Here is a 23,762-nt window from a genome sequence, read left to right on the forward strand (position 1 = left end):
TGTATGATGACATTTATATGAAACAGAAACACAGGCAAAGTTACTGCTGCTAGAAGGTTATCCTTGGCAGGGGTGTGGTGTGGGTGCTGTGGACTGGAAGGGAGCATGCAGGGGGCTTCTGGAGGCTGATGATATTCTGATATTCTGTTTTTCTGATTTATTGCTAATTACACAGGTGTGGTCAGTTTGTGGAAACTCATTGAAATGTACATTCATGATTTCTTCACTAAAAATTTCTGTAACATATCTTTTCTTGTTGTTTTTTGCAGCTGCAGGCTTACATCATTTTAGAAATAATTTTAGAAAACTTGGAATTTGGCAGTTCCTCCCATCGGATATAAAGCCAAAGAACTGACAACATGCATTGGTACGCTGGGACTGGCTTGTACTGACATCCAGACTTCAAGGTCAGCAACCTCAGGTAGGTAGCCTGAAGTCAGCCATGGAGAGTGCTACAAATCAGAGCTTTCCATGTTTGCCAGCACACCACTGAATAGCAAGAGAGACAAAAACAAAACAACCACTGAACAATAGTAATGATCATAACAACGAAACCAAACATCTGCGTTTAAAACTCTAATAGTCGGGTGCGGTGGCTTACATCTGTCATCCCAGCACTTTGGGAGGCTGAGGCAGGAGGATCACTTGAGCCCAGGAGTTCAAGACCAGCCTGGGCAATATAGCAAGACTCCATCTCTACAAAAAAAAAAAAGTAATGGAAAAAAATTCAAATTCAAATAATAATAACAGTATGTAAATAATGCTATGTAAAAATCTAACAACCACTTGAAATTGAAGAATTTGGCATCTAAAATGAATAATACTTTCTTCCCCCAAGAAGTTTAGCACCAAACTGGCTCTTGCCCTGAGATAAGGAATTTCAGACCAGGCTGACAAACCAACTCAGTCCTCAAAATCCTTCTCTTGCAGAATGAGAAGGCACAAGCGTATTTACCCATATTCGTCCATTTTGTTTTCACCTTTCATCTCCCTCAATCAAATCTTATTTCTTATTTTAGGAAGTAAATAGTCCAAAATGGCCTTTTAATTACTCCTTGACCCTTCCACCCCACCCTGCCCTTTTCTTTCCCAGCAAGGAAATGACAATGAATGTGGCCTATAGACGAGGGTGATTACAGACCCACCAGTGGGTTGTTCCACCCAGGATGGGGAGGCAGAGCTCAAAGCTGGTCAGTGTGTGTTCTCCTGTCTCCACTTAGCTGTCATTCCGCCCTGTGCTTTTCTGCCTCCCTCTTTCAAGGGGCCAACAGGGCTGTGGAGCCCCCAGGGCACTTCCAAGGCCCAGGTAAAATAAGGGGAATGAAAGATGCTGCAGCTGCATGGTTCATCTCCTTTTGATCTCACAATGTTCAAGCCCCAACTGAGAAGCTTGAAAGAGGAGGGAATTTAAAGTGTCTCTTCACAAAGGCACAAGCAACAGGCAGCGGACATTTTTATCTAAAGAGACTCTTGTCAGGAACTGAGTCAGAGAAACATCAGTAAGTTTAGATCCTAATTAAATTTGCCGCTAACTGGGACCTTAGCTCTCACATGTAATCCTGCATTCTTATTTTATACACGAGAAGTTGGAGGTGCAGAGGAGTTAAGTGGGTCGCCCAAGGAGGTAGGCACAGGATCCAAACAGAGGCCTCAAACTCTGCATCTCCAAGTTTGTCTACCCTTTTTGGCCACTGCTATTTTAGGTTCCTTGATGGAGCCCCACCCCCACTCCTACTTCACGTTAATGTTTCTGAAATTGGGATGTACTTTACAATTATTTCATGTAATTCTTTTTCTTGTTTATTGCTTTTTCTTAAAAAAAGCTTTTAAAGCCTGTTACTAACTCGTTGATGTACTGGAATCTAGGCAATGTGGATTTGCAACATGTATGTACATTTGAAAATTATACACCAAAGTTTTTTTTATTAAAAATAGCTCTAGGACATTTAAAATCCAATCTAGTTTACACAAAGTTTTCAGGAACTCATCCCCACTGAGGGCTGCATTTTGGAAGCACTGCTGTGCAGCTTGCTGCTTGTCCACCATTTTTTCCCTATGTTTCCTGCTCTCCTTGAAGTTACGGGCTGAATTCTTTGCAGACTCCCAGAGGGGAGAGTCAGAAGGCCTTGAAATAAAATGGAATTAAAAGTGGCAGTGGGGATGCCTGAGCTACTTTACTTCTCAAAACTTCCCAAGGCAGGGAATGGGTCTGATTGATCTGAATTTCTCATTGCTCTTGGCCACCTTCTGACTAACCCAACTTCTGCCTTTGTTTGGTGTAAAACCCACTGAATGCAAAAAATCTGTTGTGGGTTCTCTGTGTAAGAGAACACAGGAATTCAACAAATGTTTCACTAAATACATTTTTATTTATTATTTTTTTTTTCCACTGCTGTATTCCCAATACCTACAAGAGTACTGGAGCACCAATACAAATGACTAAATGACCTTTGAATAATAAAAGCTATTGTTATTAAATACCTGTGAATGCTGGGCAACTTTTCTTTTTCTTTCTTTTTTTTTTTTAATTAATTTATTATTATTATACTTTAAGTTGTAGGGTACATGTGCATAACGTGCAGGTTTGTTACATATGTATACTTGTGCCATGTTGGTGTGCTGCACCCATCAACTTGTCATTTACATCAGGTATAACTCCCAATGCAATCCCTCCCCCCTCCCCCCTCCCCATGACAGGCCCCGGTGTGTGATGTTCCCCTTCCTAAGTCCAAGTGATCTCATTGTTCAGTTCCCACCTATGAGTGAGAACATGTGGTGTTTGGTTTTCTGTTCTTGTGATAGATTGCTAAGAATGATGGTTTCCAGCTGCATCCATGTCCCTACAAAGGACACAAACTCATCCTTTTTGATGGCTGCATAGTATTCCATGGTGTATATGTGCCACATTTTCTTAATCCAATCTGTCACTGATGGACATTTGGGTTGATTCCAAGTCTTTGCTATTGTGAATAGTGCTGCAATAAACATACGAGTGCATGTGTCTTTATAGCAGCATAATTTATAATCCTTTGGGTATATGCCCAGTAATGGGATGGCTGGGTCATATGGTACATCTGGGCAACTTTTCAAAGACAATCTCATTGATTCTGCTCTATAACTATAGGAGGTGGTGTGTTGCCTATTTCACAGATGAGGAAACCGAGGTACAGACAGGATAAATAACTGACCAAAGACACACTCAAGGGGAAGAAGTTGAGGTTTTCAGGCTCCAAAGCCTGGGTTCTTTCTCAGAATGTACTGGTCTCCCTTTTCCAAAGAATAATAGGTCCTCAAGTTGAGGGGTGACTCTAAGGGACTGTCAACTCCTTGCTAGAGATTTTGTCTCTCAGACTTCCTTTCCTCCATTCCTTCATCTTTGCCTGCTCTGTGAAAGGCACTGTGTCTTTGGCTGCTTGACTTTCCCTCGTTCCCAGGGGAGGGACCTACATGTGAGGGGAAGCAGCCATAAGCATTTCAGCTACTCTCTCCATGCTTCAGGTACCCCTTCTATCTGTATAGATACAGAATCATAGTAAAAACTTGGGTTTACTACAAAAGACTTTCTCACACATTCATTCTGCCATCCAGTCCTCATCACCACCCTGGGTCTAGTCAGAAATTGCTAGTACCATTTAACATGTGCCAAAAACTCACATTAATTAGGAGGTTATTCTGGCCAGGCTCTGTGTTAAGGGCTTTGTGTCTATCATTCCTCTCATCCTTGCAAAAATCCTTGATGGATGGTCTGATTATCTCAATTTTCCAGATGAGAAAATTAAAGCACAGAGAGGTCAAGCAACTAACCCAAGTTCACAGCTTACCATCGTCCGTCCCCCTACGAGATACAGGTCCCTATTCCTAAGCCCTCAATTGTGTTGCCTGAATAGCAGTAGACCCCGGAACAGAATCTAGTTTTCCTGACCCTATACCAATAAACTGCCCAATGCCATTTGGGCAGTCCCCACTACGGTTTTATTAGGAGATGGCCTCTTCAGACGCACTCTAGTCCTTTGGCTTCAACTCTCATTTTAGCGCACGCTATAAATAGCTTAATAGAGACTGGTTAAGCCCTCTCTGCCATGCTCATTCTATTTCCTGTTCCTCCTATTTTATTGTCTGTTAACTTGAATTTCTGCTGTGTATCTTGAATTCTCCTAACTTATGTACAGTGTCAAAATGCTTGTCATCCTTTACAGTCAGCCAACAAGCACTGATTTGGCTACAGTGTAATGGCATATATATTCAACTGCTTTTAGGAGCTGGGAGGATGCAGCCTCATGTTTCCCACAGGTGACACAGTGGCCAAGATAGGGTGTTTTAAGGTTTGAGGTAAGGTGATCATGAGCTGTCAAACTTTAGTCCTGGTCCTCAGTCTCACCTCCAATTCTTTTTTTTTTTTTTTTTTTTTTTTGAGACAGAGTCTTGCTCTGTTGCCGAGGGTGGAGTGCAGTGTCGCAATCTTGGCTCACTGCAACCTCTGCCTCCTGGGTTCAAGCAATTCTCCTGCCTCAGCCTCCCCGAGTAGCTGGGATTACAGGTGCACACCACCATGCCCGGCTAATTTTTGTATATTTAGTAGAGACAGGGTTTCGCCATGTTGACTATCCTGGTCTCAAACTCCTGTCCTCATGTGATCTGCCCGCCTTGGCCTTCCAAAGTGCTGGGATTACAGGCATGAGTCACCACTCCCAGCTGTCCTAAACCAATTCCAATGAGTCTCCCTGTTAAATCAACATTCCTGGTGGAAAAGACACTGATATGAAATCACATCTCACAGCATAGTTCAAACAGGAAGTCTTTCAGCAACAGCTGTTCCATACTTTGGTTTCAATACATTATAAAAACCAGTTTGTCTCAGAGGCATCATGGAATTACAATAGTCACACACCATTATCTGTGTAATGATTATCCATTCTTCTTTCTGGGCATATAAAAGCATTTTGGATATGCAATCATACTAGAAATCTCCCTCACTGTGTGAATGTCCCAATTGAGCAACCAAGTAAACCTGAAGCTCTGTGCTGCTGAACAGCTCATGGTCTTACCAATGGTCTTATCAGATGAGCCAGTGGTCTAATCACCAGTATCCTGAACTTGAATCAGCAACAGTAAGGGCCTCACTCAGCCTATGTCAGGCCTTGAGATAGTTACAGTGAGGATGGAGCTCTAAATACGGATCTTCTAAATTCGTTAACATGGCTGGGAAGATAAAAGAACAGTAGGACAGGAAGGAATGTAGTGGGTATATTGTGCCACTGATAAATATGATTTAATACCTAAAGAAAATTATGAGATATGAACAAACACTAAATGAAATTAATTTTCAAATCCAATATTTATACAAATTTTACAGAAATCTTTTCAGATATACTAATTAAATAATTTCTCCAAAAACACTCTTGGATTCACAATAGCCAAGATATGGAAACAACCTAAGTGTACACCAACAGACAAACAGATAAAATACGGTATGTATATATGTATAAATACATATATACACAATGGAATGCCATTCAGCCCTAAAAAAGAAGAAGATCCTGCCACTTGCTACAACGTGGCTTATGCTAAGTAAATGAGGAAATTATGCTATGTGAAGTAAGCCAGACACAGACAGAAAAATATTGTATGATATTTACTGTACAACATACAATGATATTGTATGATATTTTAAAGTATTACTTATGTGGAATCTAAAAAAGCCTAATATACAGAGATAGAGAATAAAATAGTGGTTACCACAGTGGGGAGAAAATGAGGGAGATGTAGGTCTGATAATTCAAAGGAGGAGATATATAGGATAAACAGGCCTAGAGATCGAATGTATAACATGAGGACTGTAGTTAATAATATTGTATTGTATTAGGGATTTTTGTTAAAGAAGTAGATTTTAACTGCTCTTGTCACACACAAAAAAGTAACTATGTGAGATGATAGATATGTTAGTCTGCTTTACTATAGTAACCATTTTTCTATCTGTATCCCATAACATCATGTTGTAAACCTCAAATATGCACAATACAATTTATTTTAAAGTAAAACAAAATAAAAATGCTCGTTTAATTTTTGATGGCACTTTCACAATAATCTTTTGTACATATAGTTTCAGAAAACTTAATAATAGGCACTAATCCAAAAGCCATCATAACATGCAAATTAAATAACGTGAATGGAAAATTGATGACTTTGTTCTCAAAAAAGGGAATAGACGACTGTAGAGAGTGAAACTGTAATAATAATTGAACTATCTGGCTCCACTCAGAAGATAATAATTAGCCAATCTTTGGCTAGTCTCCAAATTGAATAATAATCTGTGACCTACTAATTCACTCCTTCCCTGTTTTACAGATGGAATTTATAAATTATTCTTTACTTCCTGCCCTCAGTGTAAGTAGAACTTCCAGGTTCTACTAAGTATCTGACCTATTTCATTTCCATGTTGGCTATATGTCAATGGATTCTGTGTTTACATAGAGTTTAATCATTTTATGGCATGTTTCAAAAAAAAAGAATTATGTGAGTACATTTTTTATATAGCCCAGATGTGTATGTTGTAATCTTATTTTAACATTACAGGTTATTGGGCAAGTGCATTACAATAATCTATTGTTAGGATCAGTGCCAGCCCTAAAGCTGCTACACATGAGGTATAATTCAAGGAACCGTCAGCACTGGGATCTTCACTGGGAAAGACGCCAGGGCTGGGCAAGTCAATGTCAGGCTGGAGTAAAGGGTGCACACACCAGGTGGGCTAGGTAAAGAGACTTCCTCAGTTTGTGGTCAACGACTTAGAGCTAGATGAAAAGACTGTACACAATGGTCAGAACAAGCCATAGAGATGACCAGGAGGGAAGTCACATACCTTGGAACCAAAGCCGTGCTTGCAGACAGGAAGGCAGAAACTAGAAGATATACAGGAGACTACGGAGGGAGAAGGAAAGAGTGGAGAGTGGTAGTGGTAAGATGCCAAAAAAGCTAGCAAGTAGTGCAAATGAATGGGGAGGGGAGAATTTTGCCTCATCCCAGAAACTTCTTTTGTGCTTTTTGCTAGGGCAGGAAGCAACCAGACAGCCAATCCAAGGGAACAGTCATACTGCTATGTGTTTTCTGTGTGAGAGGCACAGCAAAACCTAACATCAACAATTTTTTTTTTCTTTTCTAGACTCGTGGGAACTTCTATCAACAGATTGATCTTTGGGGCAAAGGTAATGTCTATTGAAAGCCAATGTTAAAAAAGAGAATATATTACTTATAATAAGGGAAAATTCATGTAATAGTATAGACATATATAATGTCCCCTTAAAGAGAGAAAACAAAGTCAATGTAAACTTTGATAGTTGTAATGTGGAATATAGAAAAAAATGTGATTATGCATATCTGAGGGCATGGAAGAGTCCCCAAAAGGGAGAATAGGTGTTTCAATTGAGCTTCATTGAACACACACACACACACAGACAGACATGTACACACACAGAGAAACAACTAAAAAATCGGTCTTTGGATGTTCAGAATTCTTAATGTAAATAATAATAAAAAAAGATTTTTCGGCAATATGTACTGTGTCATTTGGGTGGATTTAATGTTCTGGGATTTTTCTAACTTTGAAGAGGGTTGAGTAAATGATATTCAAGATCCAGTGTCCCAGTTCTATCCATTTATAACTCTCAAATTTAGGGGAAGAACTCACCTTTTCGACACCTGGAAGTGACTTTTTGGAATACTGCCATGGTAACCCTTAGTAACAAGAGTCATAGACCACAAGAACCTCATGATATTATACTGAGGTAGACACCATTTCCAAAGCCAGGAGAAGTGGAAGTTGGGTAAGGAGGATGAGGAACAGCTGCTATATCCAGGGACCCTGATAAAGAAATGATTTCCTCCTCCTGCTTTTGGACTTTTCCATGTTTCCTGTTTGTTAAAGCCAATCTAGATGGCCTTTATCCAAGTTCTGTCTCAGAATTGGCTTATTTTGAGATATGATGCAAATAATTTGCAGTAGGTCCTCACAGGCCAGTCTTGATAAGATTTCCTCCCACACAGGTCTATGTCTGCTTTTTCCCTCCTGTGAGTGTCTGAGAATTGAGAGGCTCACACCTATGTCTCTTCCATTTTAAAAGTGAATAAGTATGCAGCATAAAGAACTCTCATAACTCAACAATAAAAGAAAGACAACCCAATTAAATGACAGCAAAGACTTTAAATAGACATTTCTGTTAAAAAAGACATAAAATAGTCAATAAGCACATGAAAAGATTCTCAACATCACTAGTCATTAGAGAAATGCAAATCAAAACCACAAGACTTCACCTCATATCCACTAGAATATAATAAAAAGGACAGACAATTACAAGTGTTACTGAGGATGTGGAGAAACTGGAACACTCATACACTGCTGGTGGGGATGTAAGATGGTACAGCTTCTTTGGAAAACAGCTGGACAGGTCCTCAAATTTTTAAACATGAAGTTAGCGTATAATTCAACAATTCCACTCCTAGGTATGTACTTCAGTGACTCCAATTCTCTGACACCAGTAGGCATCCTACAATTCAATCCTATTCTGACACAAACTACCAGAGTTAGACTCCACAGCTTTAAAGGATCAGTCCCACAGGATTGCCCTCACTTCGGATTCCAGTTGCAAGTCCTGGGTCCCCAGGCTACCTGAACTTCTTTCTGACTTGACTGCAACCTTGGATCATCCCCTTCTCAGGTTTGATAATTCACTACAATGACTCACAGAACTCAGGAGAACACTTTGCTTATATTTACTGGTTCATCACAGAGGATACAACTCAGGAACAGCCAAATGGTAGAGATGCATAGAGTAAGGTACTGGGGGAAGGGTTGCGCTTCCATACCCTCTCTGTGTGCCACTCTCCCAGCACCTCCACGTGTTGTCTAACCTGGAAACTTTCCAAATCTTGTTGTTAAAGAGTTTTTATAGAACTCAATCTCCAGCCACCCTCCCTGCCCTAGGGGTCAGAGGTCAATGGGTGGTGCTGAAAGTTCCCACCCCTAGAGCTCATATTTGGTCTTTCCGGTGACCAAAAGATTCTCAACATCATTAGTCATTAGAGAAATGCAAGAGTTCACATTTGGGCTTCCCGGTGACCAGCCCCCATCCTGAAGCGACCTGGGGGCCCACCCTGATCACCTCTGGTCAAAAGACACTTCTAATTCAGGAAATCCCAAGGGTTTTAGGAGCTCTGAGCCAGGAACCAAGGACAAAGACCAAACATATTTTTTACTATATCCCAATACTCAAGGTAATTGAAAACGTGACCACACAAAAAACTTGTATGTGAATGTTCATAGTAGCATTATTAATAATAGCCAAAAAGTGGAAGTAACCCAAATGTCCATCAACTGATGAATGGATAAACAAAATGTGCTATATCCAATACAATAGGATACTATTATAGGATAATTAGTCATAAAAAAGAATGATGTACTGAGGCATGCTACAAGGTGGATGAACTTTAAAAACATTATGTGAAGTAAAAGAAGCCAGATGCAAAAGGCCACATATTTTATGATTTCATTTATATGAAATACCCTGATTATACAAATCCACAGAGTCAGAAAGTACACTAGTGGTTGCCAGGAGTTGTGGGGGTTGAGTGGTGACTTAATAGTTGAGGTTTCTTTTTGGGATGATAAAAATATTCTGGAATTAGATTCTGTACTGGTTGCACAACTCTGTGAATGAATCTAATAAAAACTATTGAATTACACACTTTAAAAAGGTAAATTTTATGGTATGTGAGTTACATCTCCAGGAAAAAAAAAAAAAGTGACATGTAGTCCCCATATAAGAGCAAGCAACCTCAACTTTGTCAGGAGGAGTGTGACCAACCTATATGTAGCATCTCATCTGTGCAGTAATGGTGGGTATAGTGGTTAAGACACAGAATATGGAGTCTGGCTCTTTAAGGGGAAAGCTTGGTCTTGGCACTTGGGAACTGTGACTTTGGGTTTCTTAGTTTCTTAGTCTCAGTTTCCTCATCTGTAACATGAGAATAGTAATGGTTCTTGCCTCATAGAGTTGTGGGAATTCCCTCCCTTATCACACAGAAATTACTTAGATTAGTGCCTAGACCACTGCGTACTTGAAATATAACAGATTCCTACATCTTGCTTCCTTTGATAGACTAGAACTTGATACTTTTCTTCATGAAGTGAATCTTTGTCTAGTTTTCTAATACCTAGGTTTTGAAATACGTATGGGGTTTATGCAGTTTATTTGAAATCCTTAGTTTTTTAAATTAATTAATTAATTTATTTATTTATCTAGAGACAGGGTCTCACTTTGTCACTCAGGCTGCAGTGCATTGGTGTAATCATGGCCCACTGTAATCTCGAACTCCTGGGCTCAAGTGATCCTCCTGCCTCAGGAGGATCCTCAGTAGCTGGGACTACAGGCATGCGCCACCATGCCCAGCTAATTAAAAAAATTTTTTTTTACGGACCAGGTCTCAGTATGTTGCCCAGGCTGGTCTCAAACTTCTTCCGCCTCGGCCTCCCAAAGCACTGCGATTACAGGCGTGAGGTACCATGCCCAGCCGAGATCTCTAGTTTTAAAATACTTTGCAGCAACATTCTTCACACGTCTGTGGAGTTAAGATGCTTGCATTCATTGACTCCTAGTCAAAAAGTAGGAGAAGGAAATCTTTGAGTTACAAAATGGGGAGAGATGATGAATTCAGATCTGGGCATCCTGAATGTGAGGGAGTTGAGAAACATACCCAAGTGGAGATGCCAGCGAGCTTTAGGGTTCAATGCAAAATGTTTGATTAATGGCTATGACTTCAATAACAAAAAATGTGAACTTGTGACATTTTGAAATACATTTTAACCAAAATAGTATTTAGTGTGGTACAATGGACTTGAGAGTTAAACAGGGGCTAGGTTCAAGCCCTGCCTTTGTCAAGCTATATGATTCTAGGCCATCAATCAATCCCTTGAAAATAATAATAGCAATCTCGAAATGTTGTGTTAATATCACATCAAATAATGAATGGCAAGTAAACAAAAATTGAGGATATTCTAAATGCTAGAAGCATTCATTTTCTTTTTAGCTTGATAGTATTTAAAAATATATGTGAAATATTTATGTACTGATTTGACAATTAATACTAACACTTTTAGTAAGAGTCTTTATATCTAAATAGCAACAGCTTACTATCAATTCAAACTTTTCCACACTTTTTAAAATACGTAGTGACCAGAGCAACCAGAAATCCATGTCCTAGTTCAGGTGTAAATATGCCATTTTTGAATCCTTGCTTATTGAGCTTGGTGAGGCCAGTCTGGAAATTCAGTGCTCACACAAGTTTCTATATTCCATATTTCTTGATCCTTAAAGTAAAAAGTGGAGAAAATTCCATTTAATACTGAATAATGTTTTAGTTCCATCCATGATAGATTCACTTCCATAATGGCAGAAGGTAACCGGATGACACAAGGTAGCGTGTAAACATCATTCAGCTTCATACTGCATTGATTATGTGCTGAAAGCTGTTTATCATATTTCCTTGCTAAGTCTTGGCAGATGACTGGTGGTCAATAAAATCAATAATAACTGTTTGTTAAAAGCACCATAGATTTATCTATGCCATGTTAGACTTACTAGATTGGATGAATGTCCAGTTTTACATATGATTTTATGTGACTAATGCTCTTGGGATAACATTATTCCAAGATAATGGGACAGCATAAGTGATACCATTTTATTAGTTTTATGAATTGATGTGCTTCATGAATGCATAAATATCAGCAGTGCTATGTAATGGACTATACATATCTGTAGTAAAATAAGCTGTTGAGTATTTGCACTGATGAAAAGAAACTAAAGTACAGACAATCAAAAGAGGTAGACTATGTCATAGAGTCATATGGCTTTGGATGAGTTGGGCTTACAGTTGAGCCTGTGTAAAATTGACCATCCAAGAATTTGCTCCCTACAAAATCACAAAGCCTGTTATAAAGACCTGCTCTAGACAGAAAGTGTTTAATTCCCCATATTGCCATTTACTCCTCTCTGCAAACTGCTGTGTTCAGAGACTAATAATGCCTTAGACTGACAGAGAGTGCAGGCCAGAACAGTGTATTCTCTCAGGCTCTCCTGGACCATGGGAGTGAGTGATGAATATTTGGTGCCACACAGTTACTTCTTAAAGTGCAGGCTGCAAGCAAAATAAGAGTAAGAAGAGATGAGCAAAAACCTCAATAAAGCTGAACTGATGCTTCCCGGCTAGAAAGTCAGCGTCGCATGAATAAATCAGCGGTGGATGAGAATTAACCATCTATGTGTACTCCTGACAGAAGGTGGCTATTCCCGCACCAAAGAACAATGTTTCTATTTCCAAAGCCAGCTCTTTAAAAGGAACAGTTTCTTCTTTGATCAGAACTGTTAATATAAAACACACAGTTCTGCTTCTGTGCAAGGCTTATGAAAAACAATTTTATTTGGCAGTGTTTAACTCCATTCTTACACAATATCCTCTTCTAGTTCACATATTCCTTTTTATACTTACGGTGAAAGCTGCATCAGCTTTCTATTCTGAACTGGAATACGCATATTTTCTCTTAATCACATAGGCGAAAGGTACAAGAAAAAACTGAAAATAAACAGATACTTGCTTACAGATTTAAACTGTGTTTTATTTTTGTGTTTTCAAAAATGGACTTATAAATGTTTAGATCTGTAGAAATAAAGATACTTAATGCCTATGGACTTTTATTTTGAAAATCTACATATTAGTTTATGAGGTTTTTTTGTCGTAATTATTAATATCTACTTATTCGTTTGTGGTTTTTTATGTCTGTAAATGTTGAGATGCATTATTTTGTTAGAAGAAGGAAAATGCTCCATGGCTAAGCTGGTAGAATCTTACTGCCTACTTGTTACTTAGTTCTGACAGGCAGGATGAACCCCCTACAAGGTAATTAGGCCTGTACCTCCGGTGATCTGGTCTCTGGAATATTCAACATACTTGTCACCTCTTTCCTTCTGCACCAGAATTTCTTTTCTAAATTTATTTTGTCACAAGGAATCTTAGGAGAAAAATGACTCAATTTCTCAGTAATTTTCATACACGAGAACTGAAGGAGTCCAGCTATCTGTTATGTCATTGAAGTTTTTGTAAGTTCATAAAACTGTGCTGTATAGGTAAACTTCCTGGGCTTATCAGAAAGTGAACAGAACAGCAGTTAAACATGTGAGCTGTAGAGTCAGACAGCCAGGATTCAAACCCTGACCCTGCCAATTACAGTGGGTGTGACTTCATAATCTTCCTGTGTCCCAGTTTTCTCACAGGAAGATGTGTGGATTATGAAGACTAAATAAGAAAATGCTGTAAAAATCTTAGAGCAGTGCCTGGCATGTAGTAAGTGCCCAGTACATTTTAGCAAAAAGTATAAAATATAGGATTTAAAATTTAATGATTACTGTCAGGCTAATTTGAGAAATTTGAAATACCGGGTTATATTGCTAGTTATTAGTCTTCCTCTACTGATTATTTTCTTCATTGAACCAACGTTTATCTAACTTCTACTAAGTACAGAAACAGAGTGAAAGAAGGTAGATAAGAAACAGTCTATGGCATTGAGTTATTAGGGCTCAGTGGAAGATTTCTCACAGGAGCAGTTATAATAGAGTGGCAGGATGCTCAGGGTTACAGCATAGCTATGGGCGCTATGGAGGAGGCTGAGGAGAACAGGTGATAGGGCTGGGAAAAGAGTCTGGGACCAAACTGTGAAGAGGAAGCGGATTGAGATGAACAGATCTGTTTTGGATAATCAGGTACAAACAGGAATTGAAACCACGGAGTGGATGAGTTTCTTGAGACAGGTGTGTTGAAGATTGGCGGGGAGGGGGAGTAAATGATGTTTATTTATTCATGACTAGACACTCAAAAAAAGTTTTATTGCTTTTTCAGCTTAAACTGAATCAGCCAAAATGAAGAAAACTCCCTCTCTACAGTTATTTAATAAAAAGAATGTCTGCAATTAAACACAGCTGGGGTGGGGGGAGGTGGCGGGCATTGCTGGTGCAGGTGTAATTCTGGTGGGTGGGGTAGCAGCATCAGATTCCCCATTGGCAGGCTGGTCTGGTCAGCTGTGGAAGCTGACTCATCTCAACTGGGTGTGGCCAGGTTAGTTGGTCTGGTGATCTGAAGGTCTGGTCTAAGAAACTGGGGGAGGGCAAGCCTAGTAGACAGGAAGGGAGGGGCTCTATGGAGAAGGTCAGAGGGTGTCAAGGAGAAGGTAGCTAAGCGGGCAGATGGGACTGTGACTAGACCCATGGCCAACATGCTGCACTTTAGGACTGGATAGTTTAAAAAGAAGGCAAAACCAGGGCCAAACAAAAGTGAAATGATGTCAATTTCCCTGACACAGATGCAGTTAGAAAAAAAGAAAACCTGCTGTTAAATATATTTTGCTTGGGTTTTCTTGGGTAATCTCACTTGGAGTTAGTTCTCAGTTTAGGATAGAGGCCCAGTTTAGGGTTGTGAGAAGAGCACAGGGGAATGATTTTGGCTTTGAGATGTCCTTTGGGCTGAATTAGATATGCTGCTTAACAAAACCTAGATGGTCTCTGATAGTGTAGATACACTGTGGTGGCCATTCTATAGATAACTCTTGTTCTAAGGTTAAAAATTGACCCCAAATGTCAATACAAAAATATTAGCAAAACCTGGAATGTATTAAACAAGCATTTACCTTCATAAGTTGTTATGCTATGTTGTCCCCAGAGCAATATTAAAGTTTTAAGCTTTTAATATTGTCTTTTTCTGCTTATCAAAAGTATCTTTAAAACAATCTATTTTTATCTACCACAGATTAATGAAAAACTCAATTAGACCAGTCATTTGGTATCGTGTATACAAGACCTAAAAGCAGTCTAAAGTAGAATGAAGTGATTTTTTTTATTATATTACATTAATATTCCTCATGCCTAAAATCATTTTTTGTCATTTACAATAAAAAGGGGGACAACATGTATTCCAGTCATACATATAAATACTACAAAACTTATGTTAATTATTTTTACCCCTTTGACTTTCAATGTTTAAAAAATAAAATAAATTTAACTTTTAACATTTGCTTTAAGAATTAAAGCAAGATTTAAGATGTGAGGATAGGTTTGCTGCAGACATAGTTTTAGGTATTCTAATCTACATAGACAAAAAATGAATAACAATTACTTACTAACTTATTCACTAATAACTGCCTGAACTAGTGTTCTCCAAACTTGTGTGGCACTCTAAGGGAGTTTCCAAAGTTGGACAAATTTGGAAAAATGCTACATTGAATCAAGTGGCTTTGTTTGCTGCAGGATGTGTATATATAGGTGTATTGATACAATGTACAATGTGAACTACCAGCAGCCTATTCAGAATGGAGAATCTCAAACTTATTTAACTATGGAAAATTTGTGGAAGCAGAGTTTGAGAAATGCTGACCTAGAGTATAGATAAAACAAAAAGAATCGTGGAGTGCTCATACATATCTTCAGAAGTTTTCTTGCCTTTGAAAACAAATCAATTATTGGCAGAAGTTCGATTTCAGAACCTTCTGGTCTGGCCTAATGTTCTTAAAAGTGTCATCACTACATACATGGAGTAATTTCAAGTTGGTTAAAAAAAAATTCTCTTCGGCCTCTTTGTGAACAACCTCACAATAAAAATGGCTGAAGAAAACAACCAAACGGCTAATAAAAGCTACCCAGTGATGAATGGGTAGATAGCATTGAATATGATATGATTTCTGCTTCATTAAATCAAAAACTGCCCCTCTATTTGTATTTATGGCATCAGAATGCAGCCTTCTAAGCAAAATATTCTAAAGACAATATCTAGGATGAATAAAAATTAGAATCTTCAAATAAAGTATTTACATGTGTTAATTCATATGCTTTTATAATTCAGGACTTCTTGGTTGCAAGTGGCAGGAAACCAACACAAACAAGCTAAAGCAAAAAAAAAAAAAAGACTCTCAGTGGACACTAACATGAATAAGTAAGAAATTAGATGCTGTTATAATTAACTGAGATTCAAAGATTTGTGACTGGAGCATAGTCCAACCTGACTGATACAGAGAGTGAACTTAGTTTCTAGCTTTATAGTTCCATTCTTCTTGTGAGTTGATTTTATTTCGGTTCCCATGAAATCCTCTGAGATCACTTAAGTGGGTTTCTGATCCTTTCAATGAATAATACCTGATAAAACTGATAAACAAATGATATTTATTTATAACTATTTGGTTTCTTAAACATTTATCTTGTAATAGGTTCTTCTATCCTTCTCTATGCCAAAGTTAAGTTGTATGCATATATACACTTTGAAAAGTCCATCAACTTGTTTAGGTGAGGAAAGTGCAATGTATTATACTGATGGTAAGGACAAATGTTCCCTGTACATTATTCTCATTACACAAGAACAGATGGCTGTGATAATTGTCTCTTACTTTATGCAAACTGTGATTTGACCTGAAATTCCAATTAATAGCATCTTTTCATGGCATATACAGGAGAAACAATTTCTGCTACTTTAAACTGGTAACAATATCTTTATTGGAGAATATGAAAAAAACTAAGCCTTAACAGCTATTCTAGCTTTCTTATAGAGAAACAGAATACTTTTGTTTAATATATAAATCTTTGTATAGTATTCTTATTTCTCGAGCTTAATTCAACTGAATATTCTCTCTGGACCCATGAGGAAGAGGCTCACTCTTTTAGGCCACCTTTCAGAGCAGCTTTGGACTGTACCCTATGCTCTGAAAGGATCCAGAAAAGCACCCCAAGTTGGGGGATGAGATTTTTACGCAGTAATTGTTGACTGGTGAGACACTGACTTCTGTTTTACATGAATAGTTTATGGCTGTGTTGAACTGAAATAGTAAATTATAAACATTTAAATTACCTTATCAAAATCCTTTCACAAATATAGTTTTAACTCCCTTACATCTTTGTAGGTGGGAAGTACGGACAGGTGATGACACTTGTAAGAAGTTTCCTGCAAGTAAGTGGCAGCATCGGTTCTCAAATCTGGATCTCCTGTTATCTAGTTATTTCCATTATGCCTAGGTACAAAAAGGAGTAACTGTCTTCTCTGTAACATTTTCCTTAATATCTGTAAAAATGTTTACATGGCACACAGAATGTTCTAATTGTACAAAAGAAATGTAAAAACATGAACATATGCTGCCTGTTACATTTACCACAGGAATATATAGACTATACTGTGTTTACTGCTGACATAGAGTTAACTGAATATCATTTTAGTGGCATTATATAACACATTTTGCTACATAAATCTTTAATGAGATGCCACCATAAAGCTAAGCAGATATTTTTTTCCAGAATATTTTGGAATTGAAGACATATTAACTGACAGTTTATTTTAAAATACTATTTAAATTGCACATTTTCATTTATAAAAACAAAGGTAAGAGAAAAATAACATCTGAGACAAGATTAAGAATGGTGTTTAGAATAGAAAGGAAAAGAAAATCTTTGCTCCATAGCATGAACACAAAAGGATCATTACAATTATATTACTGATTCAGTGACTTCTTTTTTTTTTTATTTTGAGACAGTCTCACTCTGTCACCTAGGCTAGAGAGCAGTGGTGAGATCTCGTCTCACTGCAACCTCTGCCTCCCAGGTTCAAGCAATTCTCCTGCCTCAGCCACCCAGGTAGCTAGGACTACAGGCATGCGCCACCACGCCCAGTTAATTTTTGTATTTTCAGTAGAGATGGGGTCTCAACATGCTGGCCAGGCTGGTCTTAAACTCCTGGCCTCAAGAGATCTGTCTGCCTCAGCCTCCCAAAGTGCTGGGATTACAGGCGTGATCCACTGCACCCAGCCCTGATTCACTGACTATTGAAACACCAGGAATTCAAGGATAATATCAGGATTTACGTAGGTGAACTCCTTAAAATCACAAAGTAATAGTAGTGGTTTCAATTGTCCATTTTAAAGTATCTACAAAATCACTTTTTTGGTGTTATAATTCTTTTAATGAGTTAAGTTGAATAAAGGAATATAGCAAGTACTGATACTAAATAAAAACTGCTACCAAATATTTGACTTATAAGACCAGTATTATTATTATTATTCATGTGTTATTATTTTTCATGGATTTTTGAAGGCCACAAATATCTGAAAAACATTTTAATCTGGCCAGTTGAAAACTAGTGAATTTCAACCAGATGTTTTTAATACCACTTTAAAAATAAACTTCAGCCATTTTACTGTATCTTGAGTGTGTAAGATGATGATTTACGCCTGTGGGAAATACTTCTCTGCAGGACTTGCGTTACCAGTAGAAATGACTAATATGATAGAATATGAATGAAAACTTTTCAGGTCTAGTAATAACCTGTGTTGATAACTAACTGCCCAACTTTGGGCAGTTAGTATAATTCTTTGCTGTCCTATTAGTATAGTTAGTATAATTCTTTGCTGTCCTATTCTTGCAGGGCATAGAAATTCTGAACCGTGAGTTTTTGTGGAGATAGAAGTACCATTAACTAAAACATAAACTATATGAGAAAACTGGCTGCTAACACATTAACTTCCTTATTAAGTAAATAAGGTGGAGGAGTAATGTTTGTTGTTCATCTAACAGATGACAAGTGAATGTTAAAATATGTCATCCTTCTGTCTTATTTTTTTCTTGGCAGTTTAGTAATCCTCCTATTGACTGAACAAAAATTATGTGTACTTACTGTTTTGGAAAGAATGTGCAAAAGATCAGAGAATAAATGGTCTTCTAGCCTACTTACGTCATGTCTCAAGGGTTTTAACATTCTTTTTCAGTAGGTAGATATCTAAATTTCAACTCAGGCAGCACCAGTGTCTGTCTACTCATAATTTCTATTGCCAATAAAACAAATGATTTAACATTTCAAATTGACAAGGGGCTTGACAAAGATTTAAAGGTTTCTTTTGGTCTTAATAGATCAAGGATAGGCTCATCATAAAAAAATAATAATGTTGTGGTTTACCCATCCTAATTAGCTTGTGACTCTAAATTCTTTTTCCAGAGTGATTAGTTTTTTAGTTCCAAGGATACTTTGTAGGGCAATTTAACAGGGACTATAATTAGCAGTTTAAAAGTGAAATCAAAATATGAATAAGAAACTGGCTGCGAACTCAAGTTTTGAAAACTTTCAAAATTAAATGTCATTTTCAAAAATTTAAATTCAACTGTTCTGAAAATAGTGGTGTGTGCCCAGTTAGGCTTCAATTTGTGCTAAATGAAATCTCCATCAGTACTAATATGATTTAATAGGTTATATGTGAGAATAGAATGACTGTAAACATGGATCACATTCAACTGGGTTAAGGAGTTGAGAAAACTTTCACTGATTGCTGAAAATTAATGACTTTTTTCCTTGCTGTAAACAAAATATCAATGTTTCAGCCTTAACTCCAGGGTTGGCAACTTGCAAAAGCTACCCTTTCTAGTCTCCAAGGTATTCTGGGAGACTGAGTGAGGCCACAGATGAGGCCTGGGCACCATCTTCACTACTCTATCTCATCCTTGGGTATGCAACTCAGTGATGTAAAGAAAAGCTCCTTCCAATCATCCTGAATCCCTGCCCTGCACTCCACAGCTCCAACTAAATGGGTCATCTAAAAAAATGAAAAGCAAATTCATACACATCTCTTCAAGAGTGGTTCCCTTCCTTCTAAGCAGTGTGGGCATATTATAAGAATCTTCCTCATGAGGCTTATTTCGTTTATGCCTGTGTGTGTACAGGGAGCAATAGATAAATACAAAAATAACATAATTAAAATATATAGCATGCCACACAAGGATAAATACTACTGAGGAAACCAAAGCTGAGAGGGAACTAGTGGGTGTCTGGGTAGGTGGTGCTGTAAAGATGATACCTGAGCAAAGAGCTGAAGGATGCAAGTAAGTGACTCATTCGGATGTCAGGTAACTGGGGAAGAGAGCTTCAGGCTGAATGAACACTAAATGCAAGGGCCCTGGGGTGGGGAGGTGCCTGGTGTCACTTGAGGAACAGCAAGAAGCAGTGTGGCTACAGCAGAGGGAGTAAGTGGGAGGCAATGAGGTCGAGGGGGCCAAAATGGAAAAGAGGTCATGTAGGGCCTCATAGACCATTCCAAGGACAGGCTGAGAAGCATAGGAACAATTGGAGAGTTTTGAGCAGAGGAGTGGCACGACCTAACATGTTGCTAAAGCCTCTTAGTGTCTAGCCATGTGGAAATATCATTAAAAGAGACTGGAAAGATAAATCTGGTAACAGGTGTCCCAAAGTTTGCACATATTTGCACATATAACTACTGAGAGGAAAGAGGTTGAATTCTGGAGAAGTGGGTGTGTGTGTAGTTGGGAGGAGGAGGTTTCCCTAGGAGATGCACCTTGGCTTCCAGGCCGCGACTTCGCAAATTCCGGTCCTTACACTCTAGTCCCAGGTCCCAACTCCAGAAGGGTTCCGGACCAAGTCTGCACGTCGCGTTGCCATGGCGACCGCTGGCTGCCCTCTCCAGTCTGTCTTTTGAGCACGTGGCACCAGGACCCCGCGTTCTCTCCAGCTCCAGAGCCAGGTCTGGCCCACAGCCGGGCTCATTAGTATTCCGCCCGCGGCGTCTCCCCTACCCTCCGCCGTGCCTCACCAGGTCTGCCTATCCAGCAGCGACAGACTCCCGCCGTCCGCGCGACCTCACCGCCCCCACTCCAGTCCCTCCCCGGGGGTTCGCAGCCCGCCCTGCCCTCGAGCGTGCCTAGCGGCCCCGGGCACTGGCGCGGCTCTACCCAGCTACGCAGTGCTTTCCAACACACTGGCCGCGGCCACTGGCTACAGACCAGCCGTGGAGAGGGGGCGTCCTGCGTCCCGCTCGCAGGCAGCGCGCCCCGAGAGACCCGCTCTAAGACATCCCCGCAACAACTCTGTGGGGGCATTCAAGTCCCCCGTGCGCCGGTTAAGATTCCCCCGTGCCTCCTGCAATGCACCAGACCGGGGAGGTAAACATCGAAGGCACCTGCATTGCGCCCCCACTGGGATGCGCTGTGCGCAAGAGACGGGGACCGTCTGCTGCAAAACCGGATGATGGAAGACGCAGCGAGTTAGGAGTGGGTTTTTCTCAGGACTCACCTTATGTAGTTTCCACATGGCCCCCAGAGCCTTGACTTCGTGGCTGGAGTGTTTGCCCTCCTCCAAGCACTGGTAGCACACGGGCATCTTGCACTGCACGCAGTACATGCTGTGGTTCTCCAGCTCGTGGTCTGTGCAGGTGGAGACCTTGCGCGGGCTCAGCCTCCGGCTCACACGACCCTGGGCCGGGGGCACCAGGCGGTGCTTGGCTAGGGGCCCCCGGGGCGGGTGGCAGCGCAGGCGGCACGGATCGCAGTAGAAGACATCGCACTGTTCGCACATGACGGTGGCCTCCTTGGGCGCCTTCTCACAGAGCTGGCACTTGAGGGCCGCAGCTTTGCTCTGCTGGTAGCGGTCAATTACCCCTTCCAGTACGCGATTCTTGGGGAAGCCGCGGAGCCCCCGGTCATCCAGGATGAGGCTGCGGTGACACTGGGGGCAGGTGATACAGGAGTTGCGGGGCACCGGGGCCAGTGCCGGTGACAGGTGGGTGGCCGGTGGCGGCATAGCCGGGGGAAACACGCGGACGCCGTTGGGGGACTTCTGGCACGGGGTAGTGGGGGCGCTGGCGAAACCCCCGTAGGAGCCATAGCCGCTGTCCGCCTCGCTGTATAGGCTCATCTTGTCCAGGTCGAGATAGTCATAGTCGGAGACCCCGGAGCCCGAGGCCCGACGACTCTGGGGGGACTCAGACTCCGGGGTCTGCACCAGGATGTTGCGGGCGCACGCCTGGCACAAATTGTGAGAGCAGGGCAGGATGATGGGCTCCCGATAGAAGGAGCCGCACACCGGGCATTTCAACTCCTCTTCCATCTCCTCCATGGGGACCGGTCTGGGAGGAGGCAGCGACAGCTGCAGCGGGTGCCTGAGCTGGCTAGGTGGTCGACGGGCCCGTCTTGTCCAGCACCCTGGCCAGCGGCGGCGGCGGCGGTGGTGGTGGCGCCTTCCCGCGCAGTGCTGGCGAGGACACCCGGAGAGGCGCTAGCTCTGTGAGTCGCTGCAGCGGAGCCGCCGCGCCGCGCGCCAGCCCGGACCGCCCCCTCCTGCCCTCCTAGTCCCGCCCCGGCCCATGAGCCGCGGCCCATTGGGCGGCGGGCACGAGATCGAAGCTCTCATTGGCCACGAGACCCGTCCGTCTCCTCGTCTCCGCAGGCCGCAGGGGGTTCGGTAGAGTCTGAATATAGGGGAGTCTTCGCTCGCGGTTGCATGATCTCTGGAGGGGGCCGGCGTGCGGAGGCTAGGGGGACCGGGAAGGAGGAATTAGGCGGGATGACTCATCCTCGCTCCGCTTCCTTCCGACCTCCGGTGCAGTCTCCCAGGAGCTGAGGGCGTGAGAAACCCCTCCCCGCAGCGAGTGGGCTGGCGGAGGGGGCTGGGGCTTCTCGCCAGCGTTTGCGTTTGGCTCCCAGCTCTGAGCTCCGCGCCCACCTACCGCGGGCGCATGCTGCGCAACACGGAGGACGCCCCTTCTCTTCCGCTGTTGGCAGCCTTCGCAGGCGCCTCACCCGGGCCTAGGCTTCTGCACGGCAGTGGGGCTTTTCTCCGTCTCAGTAAATCCGCTGACTCCGTGCCCTGGAGCTCCCCCATCGCGGGAGTCTGACGGCGCTGGTGCAAGCCCTGGCGACACTCTTGACTTCTTTCATCCTGCGTCCCTCGTTTCCTAAAGAGCATGTATAAAGTCGATTTCCTAGTGTCGCCATAAGATTCAGCTGGGTAACCGATGGAAATGGTCAGCATTAGTCAGAATCTATGACCCCTTCGTTTCATGCTTTAAATTATACCTCGGCCCGGAGGCCTCAGTGACATGGTGTGAACGTGCTTCCTTCCACGGATCTCTCTTCCTCCTCCCGGCCTCCCAAAGCACCTGGCTTGAGCTTTCACGAGGCCCGCAAGGCCTTTGGTTTTATTGAGGCAAGAATAGTTTGTCTATTTCTGAGTGCCCGTAGTTTAGTAAAGCTCTGTAAATGAATCACTGTGTGGCTGCGGAGTCTCAGTGTTTGACTCCAAACAGCATTATTCAACCCCACGTGCCCTGAGCATCTGCCATAGCTTACAGCATGGTGTGCCTTTCTGTTTCCTCCAATGAGGGGCGTGGTGAGGCGGTGGTTCTAGTGTTAGTCCCTGTAAAAGGAGGGAGGGAGGGAGGAAGGAAGAGAGGGGAAAAAGGAAAGGCGGAAGGAAGGGAAGAAAGGGAGGGAGGAAGAAGAAAAGGAAAGGAAAATCTTTGAGTCAAGTGACATTCTGAGGTAGTAACATTTGAAATAGTACATAGCTGGCTTTTGCTGAGTGATTCATGAAGTAAAGGACAAAAACTCTTTGCAAGTTCTAGAAATGTTCCAATTTTCCACCTTCCAGACGAGATAACTTCATTATATGCAGCTATGTTGATAATTTAAAAGTACTTTATTGTCCAGAAAAAAAAAATGGACATTTTATAACACTGCCCTTGTAGAAATTGTCCCATAAACTAGGTTATCTTTTCGACATCTTTAGCTGCAATGAGAACAGTAGGATCATTGTGTGGGGGAATAAAGTCCCCATTGTTATTTAAAGCCATGTTAATCATACATGTGATATGATTTATTTTTAAGCTGGCTTTCAGCTAGTGGAGACCAGAGCAT

At 41.3% G+C, this 23,762-nt stretch overlaps 1 protein-coding gene across 9 annotated transcripts in view; it reads right to left on the reverse strand.

Moving 5' to 3' along the window:
* TRIM9 (tripartite motif containing 9) overlaps nucleotides 1-22,137 on the reverse strand; it is a 119,395-nt gene extending 97,258 nt beyond the window's left edge. For all 9 annotated transcript variants that reach the window (XM_077941000.1, XM_077940998.1, XM_077941002.1 and 6 more), the window contains exon 1: nucleotides 21,142-22,137. In XM_077941000.1, coding sequence (XP_077797126.1) covers nucleotides 21,142-21,963 — 822 coding nt within the window. In that variant the 5' untranslated portion in view covers nucleotides 21,964-22,137. The remainder of the gene's footprint in view (nucleotides 1-21,141) is intronic.
* Between the last annotated feature and the right edge of the window lie 1,625 nt (nucleotides 22,138-23,762).

Source organism: Macaca mulatta, chromosome 7, assembly GCF_049350105.2.
Source record: "Macaca mulatta isolate MMU2019108-1 chromosome 7, T2T-MMU8v2.0, whole genome shotgun sequence".
Lineage (NCBI taxonomy): Eukaryota > Metazoa > Chordata > Mammalia > Primates > Cercopithecidae > Macaca > Macaca mulatta.